This window comes from Dendrobium catenatum, unplaced genomic scaffold (assembly GCF_001605985.2).
Source record: "Dendrobium catenatum unplaced genomic scaffold, ASM160598v2 fragScaff_scaffold_390, whole genome shotgun sequence".
Classification (NCBI taxonomy): Eukaryota; Viridiplantae; Streptophyta; class Magnoliopsida; order Asparagales; family Orchidaceae; genus Dendrobium; species Dendrobium catenatum.
This window is the reverse complement of record NW_021318852.1, coordinates 9,152,929-9,165,665: the sequence shown is the minus strand read 5'-3', so window position 1 is coordinate 9,165,665 and position 12,737 is coordinate 9,152,929. Positions and strand designations below refer to the sequence as shown.

Sequence of the window (12,737 nt, the reverse complement as noted above, 5' to 3'; positions counted from 1 at the left end):
TATATAAAGGGGCCATCAAATAATACATAAATAAAATTGAGTACATCCATCAAGTTATACAAACTGGTTCACGCGGAGATTACATTCTTCAAGGAAATTTTCATAAAAGTACTTGTACCTATTATCCAGCACGAATATCCATATGAGGAATGTGAGCAATCTTGTGCCTATCGGAGCCTCCATCCTCTCGATAGCGCTCCTTAAACTCTGGATGACATTCCCCACAAATTATTGATAGAAATTCTAAATTGGGAGGAAGGTTCGGTAATTCCCGAAGCATAGGAACTTCAAAAATACATAGGCTCTGAAGTGAAGATAAGCCTTCCAAGGAGGAAGGGAGAGACTCTAAGGATTTCAGAAATAGGAATTCCAGCTCACAAAGAGATGACCCATCTTTCAGAAACAACTGCTCCGCCTCATTTGGAAATGAACCCATCTCATCATTATTCTCAATAGTCAGCTTTTTTAAGGAGGCGATACTTCTCAATGGCTCCATTAGCAACACCAATGGATCACTTATGCTAAGATCGCTGAGCATGAGATGGCAATTATTACTGGTTTGCATTTCTCCGAGAGAGATCAGATTGGGGCACTCTTCAATTTTCAACTTTCTTAGTGCTGCAAGTCTTGCAATTTCATCAGCCAGAGGAAGAGATATAATGTTTGGACATTCAGCGACATATAATGTTTCAAGGGGAATAGGATTTGAATTGCTACGAAAATTCAAAGTCGTCCACTCCATATTGTTATGTATCGTCAAGCTCTTGAGCTCAGAAGGCAAAGAGGGCAACTCTTTCAACTTCGGGCAGTTATACAGCACCAGATCAGTTAAGCAAGGAAACAAACATCCGTCTTCAGCAGCTACTCCTGCCTCAAACCAATCCTCTAATGCTTCTAATCCGTAAATATATAACTCCTCTAGCAATGGAAAAGCACGGTATTTATCATTCCCATTAAATTTACTTTCAAGCCATTTTACTTTCGGCATGCCAGAAAGTTTCAGTGACTTGAGGAAGGGAAGTTGGCCGAAAGGAGGAAGAGTTTCCCACTCCAAGCAATCTCGCAATTCAATTTTCTCTAGATTGAAGATCGAATTGACATTGTTCATCCATTTTGCAGACCTTGCACCCCTGTAACTCCATACGCTCAAATTCCTTAGACCTTTTGGTGGCTGAAGCTTGTCGAGCACGTACTCATCTAAATTGATGTTCCTCGAATCAGTGTCACTCCAACGTAAGTCCAAATTTGTGAGCCTCCTCTTTTCACATAATTTGGCACTACAAGCCTCCTCAGCATCCTTAACATTTTGAAGGCAATTTATTCCTAATTTGCAAAGATCATTCATATTCTCCAGCTCCCCAATTCTATAACCACTCACATCTCTAACTTCAAACATATTCAGTTCTTGAAGAAACTTTAGCTTCCCAATCCCACATATCACAAAATAAGAACCCACGGGCAATTCCAGGTAACGCAAGTTAGAAAGGTTATTAATTTCACTTGATAAGAAATCATGATCTTCAGGTTGGATTAGTAGCCCTGGGCCACCATAAATTATGTATAGCAAGTGATAGAGATTACTTAGAGATCTTGGAAGCCTATTGAAACGAAATGATTTAACTCTTTCTATCTTCAAATATCGAAGATATTTCAAATATATAATCTCCTCAGGTATCATTTCCAATTTATGATCAGTACGTATGTATAATAAGCGCATGCATCTTGATGCTTTGAATATTTCAGTAAGTGCACTGCCAAGATCCTGATTAGAATCTTCGTAGAACAAGAAAAGAGAATGCAAATGTTTAAACTTCTCAATCTTTCTTAAGATGTCTAGATTTGTAGTTTGAACAGACAAGTGTCGAATAGTCTCAGAAATCTGATTGAGAGGTGACTCTTTATCAACCACAAGTTTACCGCATTTTTGTGCAAATAATTTAGATGCTGACTCATGAATTAAATTATGCATCTTGTAGTCATCTCCGACCTTGTCAATTAAATTTTTTTTTACTAAAACATTAAAATACCTTTCTCCGATATCCTCCATAATAGTTCCTTGAAATGGCTGAATGAAACCCAATGCAATCCACATTCGGACTATATCATCTTTATAATACGTATGATCTTGTGGGAACATACAACAAAATGCAAAACAATTTTGTAGATGATTTGGCAGAACTATATAGCTCAGTCTTAAGATGGAATTGATGGAATTCTGATCCAATAAATCGCTTTCTAGAACTGTCCTCCAATGCCTTTCATCCAAGTTGTTCTTCAGAACACCACCAATGACTTTAGCAGCCAATGGAGATCCTAAAAGCTTTTTAACTATCTCTTCGGCAATGGCTCTTAATTTTTTATAATCATCAGGGGGATTCTCTACACCAGCAAATGCATGAGAGTTGAGGAGCTGCAAACACTCATCTTCATCTAGGCCCTCTAATTTAACTTTTTCCACCTCCTTTTGGATTACCTCTGCAAAAATCAGTGCTACCGAGTCCGTTCGAGTTGTTACCAGAATCTTACTACCAAAACCCCCAGAAACTACAGGGGCGAGCACATCTTCCCATTTGCTTTTATCCTTCTCCTCATCCTTCACCCAAATATCATCCAGCACAAGCAAGAACTTTTTGGACATCAGCTCCTCCTTAAGAACCCCTTGAAGTGGTCCAAGTGTCTCCAAACGAGGCCTCTCCTTCTTAAGACATTCCAACATATCTGCAATGACTTTTTTAGCATCAAAGTTGTTGGAAACACAAACCCACATTTTAAGATCAAATTGTTTTGTCATTTCATCTTCATAAACATGCTGCAAGAGAGTTGTCTTTCCCATACCACCATGTCCCACGATAGATAGAATAGAAATGTTTCTGTACCAAGTTGTCCGAGACTCATTTGATGGCTTCCTCAACCACTGCATAACAAACTCCTTATGCTTGAGCCGCCCGATGAGATCATTTTTAGGCAAATATCCTGTTTCACGTGTTCTGTAGAAATCAACCTCCTGCTCCTGTTCCTGCTTCGAGCCTTCAAAAAGTTTAAGGAAATTAGTAACATAAGCCGAAACTTCATCAAGTTTCTGCACAGCCTCCTCCAGTCGCTTGAAGTTGGGATCTCTTTTGATAACTCGGTTGCCAATTTTGACGAGTTTTTTCTTCATGGATTTCATGATGGAACGCACCCTTCTCAGCTTCTTGTTTTTGGCCAGCTGTTTTTCAAGTTCCATGTACTCCAGCTCATCAACCACGTCATCTGCATCATCAATGGCATCTTGTAGCTGCCATAGCCATTCTTTAAGAGCCGGATATTTCTCTGTGATCTGCTCTTGGCTGGAAGCAAAGTGGACGACAGCTTGGATCTTGGGGTACTTCTCTCGCAGCCTTCGCAGCTCCTCCTTCGTGCGTCTCTTCCATCTGACTTGATCTTCCACGTAACGGAAGCAAAAGCTGATGATCTTCTCCATAATTGGATCAAGAGACATTTCCGCCATGGCAACGACGATCGATGTAGGGCAGAACAACTGAACAGTAAGAAAAAAGGGAGAGTGGAAGAGATGAAGATTAGATAGTCTACGGGCTCACGAGGATATCCTGGTTAAGCTAAGGGAAATCCTTACATCCTTCATCTCAACCGTTTCTTCAAAATCCAACGGCTTACAGGAGACATCAACAACGCCAATGAATTCCAGCTGGAAATGGTCAATTGTGGCGTCGCATAAACGATAAAACTTAAGGTCAAGTCAAGCAAATGCACACTAAGGTTTCATTCGGACAGTTTTGTGGAAAAAAAAATCATTTAAAAAAAATTCTTATACTGAAAACATTATTTAAAAAAATAGTGAAAACGCTGTGTTAAATAAAGCTTAAACTGTCGAATAATCATTAGTTAACTACTTTCTAAATCAGTCTTTAATTTTTTTTTTTTGAAAAAAAAAAATATTTTATTAAAAAATCATTATAGAAAACCTAATTTTTTTGAAATTGCCATGGATTTAAAACATTTTGTTTGCTTTCTCATTGCTTAGTTTTTTAAATGAGAGTTGCATTGTGGTGGTAATGAGGAGTTATTATGAATGCAAATTAAGTCATTAAATCTACGCTCTTCTAAGATTATAAGAGAATAATATGCCTACATATCATATTATGATTGATTACTAGGTTTAAGTAAGGAGTAGGGATCACGCAAAAAAAAAAAAAATTCTCCAAACTATTAATTGAATTTCATCAGCTTGATGACATTAATGTCCAAAGGACGCCACATGAAGAAGACAGTTCTCTGCCATCTGTCACTTAGGCTTCGTTTGGGACGGCTTTTTTATTGCTTTTGAAGATAGAATTTTAGTACAAAAATTAAAAAATTTGTACTACAACTCTGTTTTAAAAAGCAATAAAAAAGCCGTCACATGCACAAAAGGTATCTTGTCTGCCACTTAGTAATGTAGAGCACATGCTATTCTCTTAAATTTATTTTATTTTAATGTCATCAATGCATTTGACTTTAATGACATTAATTAGGACTATTCAATTCATTCATTTGTAGAAGATATCTTATAAGAAAAAAAAAATTACATTAAGCATAATATCATAAATGTCTTTTTTATACTATAATGCTCAATTTCATTGCTGAACAGAGGTGCCGAAAATTGACACGACTCGAAAATTCGACTCAAATTTAATCCAAAATTTTCAAGTTCACATCTACTCGTTTTAAGAACGGGTCGGATTTAGGTCTTGTTTTTCGACCCATTTTGAATTCCTGGTCGGGTTTGGGTCAACCCGAAAACCCGTTTTGTCGTCTCACACACAAACAATTATTTATTTTTCTTTCACGTGTTTTCCACTATCTCATTCCACTCATCTAACCGTCTCCCGCATGACCGCGCCAATTGATGCGCAATCGCCGCATTTCTCTTCTTTAGACCACACCGCTCACTGCTTCTTTCCTCTCTAACCTGTCAAAACTACCTCACTCTCAAAGCTCTCTCTTTTTAACCAAGCAGCTAGCCATGGTCTTTGTCGCGTTACTCGCGTGAATAGGACTTGCGGCGACTGACTTACGGGTCGGGTCGGGTTGACTCAAACCCGAAGCATGTCTGGTTAGGGTCCGAAGAACTGACCTGTTTTCAAAAATGGGTCGTTTTCAGGTTGAGTTGAAAAGTGCCGGGTCAATTCCGGGTTAGACCCGAACCCGGCCTGTGACCCGATTTTGACAGCCTTATTAGTGAAGACGAAGTAAATTTTATGATGAGACTTTTATGATAAAATTATTTTTTATTAAAAAATAATAATAATTTTGTCTTAATAAAATTTTATCAAGCACCTTATATATGTTATAGATATGCACCTTTTCAATATTTCATAAAAATTTTCCTGGATGGTTTTAAATTTTGTGGTTTTTATTAAATAGGCAATAATTCAGACTATGAAAAATAATGGCATAATATGATTAAAGTCTTAAAATAATATTTTACATAGTCCCTAGTAATTTAATTATATTCTATAAATGTGAATTTTCGATTTTTGTTGACTACAATTGAGATATTTTTATAATTTCTGAATTGAGTTTTGATTATATTCTATTTAATGATACATCAAAATATGTGTACAATGCTGAACAAAATGCGAATGTGATGAGAGTTATTTTCAAGAGAGTGTGGGCCTGCTCATTTGGCTGACAAGATTGTAGTTGGGTGACAATAGTTAGAGGGACCATAGATCGTAGTCGATATACGACGGTGGTTGGAGTTAGTTTGCGGGTGATAGTGGTTGGACAGACCTTAGTTGGCGGGCGACAGTCATCGTACGGACCTTAGTCAGCAAATGATGGTTGTCGGAGGGACTGTGGTTGGTGAGCAATAATGTTCAAATGAGCTGTAGTCGAGCAGGTGACGATATTCTGAGGGACCGTAGTCAGTAGGCAATGGTGGTTGAAGGGATAGCGGTTGACAAGCAACGAATGTCAGAAGAGTCATGGTCGGCGGGCGATGGAAGTCGCAGGGACTGCAGTCAGCGGGCGAAGGGGATCAGAAGGACCGTCATTAAGAGGTGACAGAGGTTGGAGGGGTGTATCGATGGCAGCCGAGCGGAGGAGGTCCAACGATGGTATGTCGCAGACGAAGGTTTGGCAGTGATCGGTGGCCTAGTGGAAGTCTGACAACGGTAAGCAATCAGGTGGTTGTCTGACGACGGTCGGGCATAAGTCTAGTTGTGATCGGTGGCCAAGTGGACGTCAGGTGATAGTCGGTGGCTGGGTGGGGGTCTGACGATGGTCAAACGAAAGTCTGGCACCGGTTGACAGTCGAGTAGATCTCTGGCAATGGGCGACAACCAATTGGATGTCTAGCGACGTCCAGTGGCTGGGTGGTGGTTCGATGATCGTCAGGCAGTGTTTCGATGATGACCTGGAGGTGGTACGATGATGGTCGGGCGGTTGTTCAGCGAAGGTTGGCGGTCGAGCGATGGTTTTCCAATGGTCGAAGGAGGTTCTCCGGCGGTGGTTCCTGGGTGGAGCTCTAGATCCATGAAGACTTAGAGCTCTCTCCAATCTCCAACTAAAGGTCTAGGCTCCAAGCCCCCTTTCATGTGGGATATGGGGGTCTATTTATAGATTTTTAAGAGTGGCATGCCCCATAAATATAATGATAATCAATGACAAAATCGGAGTGTTTAATCGAATGGATCATATTGATCTCCTTGATCATAGAACATTTGTTAAACATTTATGTTTCCAAATGATGTCAGAATTAAGTGATCTTAGACTTGTTGGATTCGCCTTGTCAAACTGCTCGATTCAATTATAAGCATGCTATATTTGGATATCATTTGGTCATCCAATTTATACATTGAAACTTCCAAATAAGTTTTGTCCCTTGAGTTGGACCCATTTGGGCTCGGATTGAACTAATTTTGGTGTTATTGGATTTGTGCCGTTGAGATGTTCAATTTGACTATATGTTTGTTGAAATTTGTGTTTGGATGATCGCAAATTTAATTTTGGAAGTTGTCGTGCCTAATCAAGATGATTTTTTGGTGCCACATTAGTTTCCTCGCTATTTTCGGACGTTAAAGCTCAAATCATCCGAAAATATATGTCTTTGTCTTGCAAACCAAAAGGTTGGAGTGTGCTCTCCAAGACACTTTAGTGTATGTAAGACTCCCGTTAGAAGAAACAAGACGTGCACCGATAACTTCACCAATTAGAGATGTCGAATTTGGTGCTCTAACTTCTTCCTATAATCATGTAAGTTCATAGACCTTTGAACAAACTACTGGACATTTATCAGATAAATAGGAGATAGATCCTGTCATATTGATGCTCTGACTGATTCTAAAGTTTCATTAACCTTTTTTTCATCAATTATATGGAAAATAATCATCAAACAAATCTGATTTATCCTCCAAAAATATTGCAACTTTGGCATACAAAATAGTTATCATTTTAAACTTCAAAAGCTCTAAAATGCATAAAAAATGAGATTATGAAGATTATAAATTTGATTTGGAAAAGGAGGCCAACAAAGCAAAGAATTGCCTACTGCTAACATTATGGGTCATGATAATGAGTCCTTGTGCTTCATTAGTGATTTTTTTCTTAACATATTCAAATCGATATTTTGGATGAGTTTGATTCCCCTAAGTATAAAACATCATCACAATTAAGTTGTTTTTTATTTGGCAACCACAAGCTCAAGCCTTCAACGTAACATCAAGCAAGTAAATATAAATATTAATAATAATAATAAAGCTTTATTGAATATTTTTCTTCTTTTGCTGGCAAGCTTCCCTAACTTCTAATGAATTAGTGACATTAAAGTTCAAAGGACGTCACATGCAGAAAGGCAAAGTTGTCTGCCACTTAATATTCTTGCGAGAGGTAGTGGATGGCAGATGCGATAGCTCACCAGGAGCTAGTTCATAGGGCAGTGGCTCCCAGGCAGCGGAGACCACGACCGGTCGCAGCAGTACCCACCCCAGAGGTGATAGTAGCTCCTGAGATAAAGGCGATCCAGGAAGGACGCTTCTCTCCACTGACACGCAGTAGGGATGAGGAGGACGTTGCCCACATTGCGGCGGCTCCTCCTGATACCACTACTTTTCCCCGGGCTAGGGTCCCCAAGGAAGCTGGTGTTTGAACCCTCACTCAGAGGATTCGATACATCGTCTGCCTAGCTCGTGGTAGAGGGCCTGTCAGTCGGGAGAGGTTACTCCGACAAATTTCTCAGGCTACTTTTCAGCTACGGAGACAGACTGTGATGAGGCTTTACAGTTGACAGAGAAGACAGACACCTCAGCAGCTAGCAAATATAGTTCCAGTGGTTAGATTGCCGGTAGTTACTCCTGTTGTCGGACGACGCCCACGTCGCCGCAGACAGAGACAGCAGCAGGAGCCCGCTTGGCTGCAGATCAGTTCAGTTGTGGTAGCCCTTCAGCTGCCGGCTACCCATACCGAGCCCCGCCGCGGTAGGCGAGTTTGGAGACGACGACAGGCAAATACCCCTGTCGAGTCAGTTCAGTTAGTAGAGGCAGTACGACCCGTTGAGGCAGTACAGTCAGTTGAGATAGCGCAGTTGGCAGAGGTAGTTCAGACAGCAGATGCAGTAGATCAGATGGATGTAGCAGTTCCTTCAGGGTCCGAGGCGGTCCCGATGACTTGTGATGAGAATGTAGTAGCTACTCCTGATAGATCATCAGACCGAGTTGAGACACCTTTAGTTCCCAGCACTCATAGGATCACTTCCCCTATGAGTCCCTACATAAAGGCACTCCGTCGAGCCTTTTTAGAGGATGATACACTAGGAGCTGATTCAGAGGAGGACATACCAGTACACCAGGTCTGTGAGACTATCCGTCGAGGTCACTCAGGTGAGCAGAGAGAGCCCGAGGACCAGGATGAGCAGGGAGACCCCGAGGCAGGAGGATCTCCGAGATCAGTAGCTACGGACGCCAAAGTCATGCACTTACAGACTCAGATGGCCACCGGGAAGATCCATCTCCAGAACAGTGATTCGATACTGTCACGACCCGACCCGACGGGGACGGATCCCGCCCGAGCCGGACCGCGACAAAACCTTCTTATCCAGGATCTGGCTTTGGAATTGGTTTCTGAATTGAATCTTCCAAATATTTAAACTCAACAGACACACAACCACAGAACAACAGAGCTACTATAAATCACCAAAATTTTCTACAGTGCCGATCGGCCTGGACGATGTCCAAATCGGCCTGTACGATATGTACAGAAAATCACCTGGAGCAAAACTGGGCAAATTCTGGAGCAAAATTACAACTGATCGTCCAAGGACGATCCAGATCGTCCTGGATGATCCTGGAGCAGATTTTTTGATATTACAAATACAGCCTTTAGACAAGGCTACCCAGACAGTTCAGATGATCTCTAGTCCCAGCCACAGTCCTAGCCACAGTTCCAGCCGCAGTGACAGTTAGAGTTACAATCAGGGCAGTAGTGGCAGATCACTCCACAGTTCTGAAGGAGAGTGGTAGCTAGCACTCTCCGATAAGACCTAGCAGATGATTAAGTAAGCTGTACAGAGTTCATAGGCAGTTGAGAGGAGGTCTCTCAAGGCCAAGTCAACAGTTGTCACTCTAGCTTCTTTGTTAACACTTGTCTTTTTTTCCTTTCTTCTGTTGTAGTATCATTTTGAAACTACTGGCTAATCCCGATGCAATTCATTTCTAGCTCAAATTAAGACAAAAATACAAAAAAAAAATCACATTATTAAAAAAATTTAAGCAAAATTGATTGCACTAAACTTAAAGTAATAATCCATCCACCATCAACATCAGTTTGTCGAATGTGAGAAGTTTAAGATAAATTTAAGCTCACAATGAACCAATACCCCATTGAGTAATGCTATGATCAATCTATAAAAGATATCACACTAGTAAGGATGTGACGCATATACTTTAACCTATTGATTTTATCACCAAATGGTGTTGCTAGATAACTGTTGTGACTAAGTCTCTTTGATCAGGTGGTTTCACTACAAAATGAATCGATTATATTACAGTTACTAGGGCTGAACTGAGCCAAGCCGCGCAATTGCTAGGTATTTTCCCAACTGTGCATAAATTGCTCCTCTACCATTTTATTTATTTTTTCTTCCTTTTTTGGCAATGAAATTGAATTTGGCCAACATTTTGGTATCAGAACTAGTCTTTGATCCTCAATTGGGCATTTGGGAATTTTGAAGTTGAAAAGAAAAGAAAATAATAGTTGTTGCGTGCTAAAAAATTTATAATTATATAGAGAGTGTGATATTTTAATTTTATACACAAAAAAACAAGCATACACAAATAATAGTTGTAAAAGACATTATAATTTTTTATAGGACAAATCGAAAAGGGGGAAAACAACATAGCATGGCCCACTTAAAATAGTCCATTACATAATTAAAGATCCAAGATGTTGCTCTTCCTTGTAATTGAAAAATGTGGGATTACTTAATTAAGTAGAATTGTCTAACTCTAATTATAGAGATTACAGAAGAAGTGATGATAGGTGAAAGTGATTATACAATGTCAGTCAAGCAATGATAATATAACAAAGGTCATGTGCTCATGATTGGACAACGAATGTCAAATGATATAATTATATGTTTCTATTCAAAGGATAATAATTGAATGGTGGAAGTCATATAATGGCCTTTGATGGTGATTATCGGGGAAGGCAATAGAGTCCTAAGAATCTATGAACTCATGAATCACTCTCATGTAGAAAATGAAACTCTATTTATATATAGCTTTTTGAGGGGGGTGTTTCGATAAATTTTAACTAAATTTAAAAAAAAAATTCATGGAATGACCCTTATTAATCAACTTGATCATGAATATATATATAGCATTTAAATGTGTTAATGATGTTAGAATTAGACAATTTTGAGCTCACTTGATTTGTTTCGTCAAGATGCTTGATTTGACTATTAACATACGAAATCTAAAAATTAATTTGTCCTCTAATTAAAGTCATGAATTTTCCTACATATATAATTGTGGTTGATTTAAATTCATTTGAACTCAAATTAGATTATTTTGATATTTTTAGATTCATCTTGTCAAGACGTTCAATTTTTTTTTTTTTTTGGACATTTAGGCCATTTAAGGCAAACTCACACACACAACACATACACATAGACTCGAACACTGAACCTCTTAATTGGAAGCCTAAGCTCTCAACCAATAGGCCAAGGAGAGTTGTGTAGACGTTCAATTAGACTATAAGTTTATGCAAAACATAGCTTCGATGATCTTGAATTTAATTCTTAAAATTTCTCATTCAAATATTACCTTGATATTCATCTTGCTCAAGTGAATTTTTTAGAAATATATCAAGTGATAGTTTGATTGAACACAAGAAGAATATCAATATTATATTTTAGAAAAATTTACAAAATATAAATAGCACATAATCGTTATTTTCTTAGATAAGTATATTGTTAGGTATAAGTCCTAGATTTAGGTTTGTTTTTGTATAGCTTAGGTGTAGCTATTTGTATAGCTTGTAGAAGCCTATTTATAGGCTTTAGTTTTGTATTAGGAGGCAGCCAAAGGAAATAAAGATTTGCTGTGCATTTGGCTCACCGCCTTCCCTCTCCTCTCTCCCTCCTCCTCCTCTTGCAAGATCCATGAGGAAGTGCTTCTTCCTCAAGTGAAGGGATCTCACATCTGGTATCAGAGCCACGGCGGTGGCGATCTCGAGATGGAGGAGAGAAGGTTTCTTGTCTAAAGAAACGGAAGAAGGCAGTCTCGGCGGCGACAGGTAGCGGGTGTCGCGATCGGAGGCGACTTCGGCTCGGCGAAGGGAGCACGGACGGTGGTTTCTGTTGACGCAAGAAGGAAAGCCAGAGGATCTTGGTCCGGTGTGCGGGCGGAATCGGGAGCTGGGTTGCCGCAGACCGATCTTGGATGGAGGAAAGAAGGCAGAAGGCGAACGCTGCCGGAGCGTGGAGTTCTGCGGTTAGACAAGCAGACCGCGTGCAGACGCTGGCCGAAGGCGCGAGGACTTGTCTCGTGGTCCAGCGACCTGGTGTCGCGATTCAGTTCGCGTGAGGCGGACTGGCTCGTGCGATCTTGCCAGCAAGAGAGAACGGGCAGAACTTCTTGCGTTTCTTGCGGATCGAGAGGCCTTTCTTGCGTGTGTCATTCGCACAAGAGCAGTGGCTTGGAAGGAGAACGTTTGGAGGATCTTGAGCCTTCCTACCCGGATAGAACGGCTGGACGCTGGATTTGATCAAGATTATGCAGAAGGTGATGCCATGGTGATGTCATGGTGACATCGGCAGTTGTCTAGCAAGCTGAGAAGGCGACGTGAATTCAAGGATTTCTTGCAGCAAGATGGCGTTGATGCAAGCTTGCTGGCACGGATAGAGGTGGAGTCCGGGGGGGACACTGGGGTAGTGTCGGTTGCTCTTGGAGAGCAGGGTTGAAAGTGCGGGGCGCTTGGAGATGCGTGGTCGTGCGATGCTGGACATTTAGGCCATTTAAGGCAAACTCACACACACAACACATACACATAGACTCGAACACTGAACCTCTTAATTGGAAGCCTAAGCTCTCAACCAATAGGCCAAGGAGAGTTGTGTAGACGTTCAATTAGACTATAAGTTTATGCAAAACATAGCTTCGATGATCTTGAATTTAATTCTTAAAATTTCTCATTCAAATATTACCTTGATATTCATCTTGCTCAAGTGAATTTTTTAGAAATATATCAAGTGATAG

At 40.2% G+C, this 12,737-nt stretch overlaps 1 protein-coding gene across 1 annotated transcript; it reads right to left on the bottom strand.

The window, feature by feature from the left end:
- LOC110105821 (putative disease resistance protein RGA4) lies at positions 1 to 3,582 on the bottom strand. The gene has a single exon (XM_028694099.1). It carries the CDS (start codon positions 3,488 to 3,490, stop codon positions 122 to 124), a length of 3,369 nt encoding a protein of 1,122 aa, XP_028549932.1. The 5' UTR covers positions 3,491 to 3,582; the 3' UTR covers positions 1 to 121.
- Between the last annotated feature and the right edge of the window lie 9,155 nt (positions 3,583 to 12,737).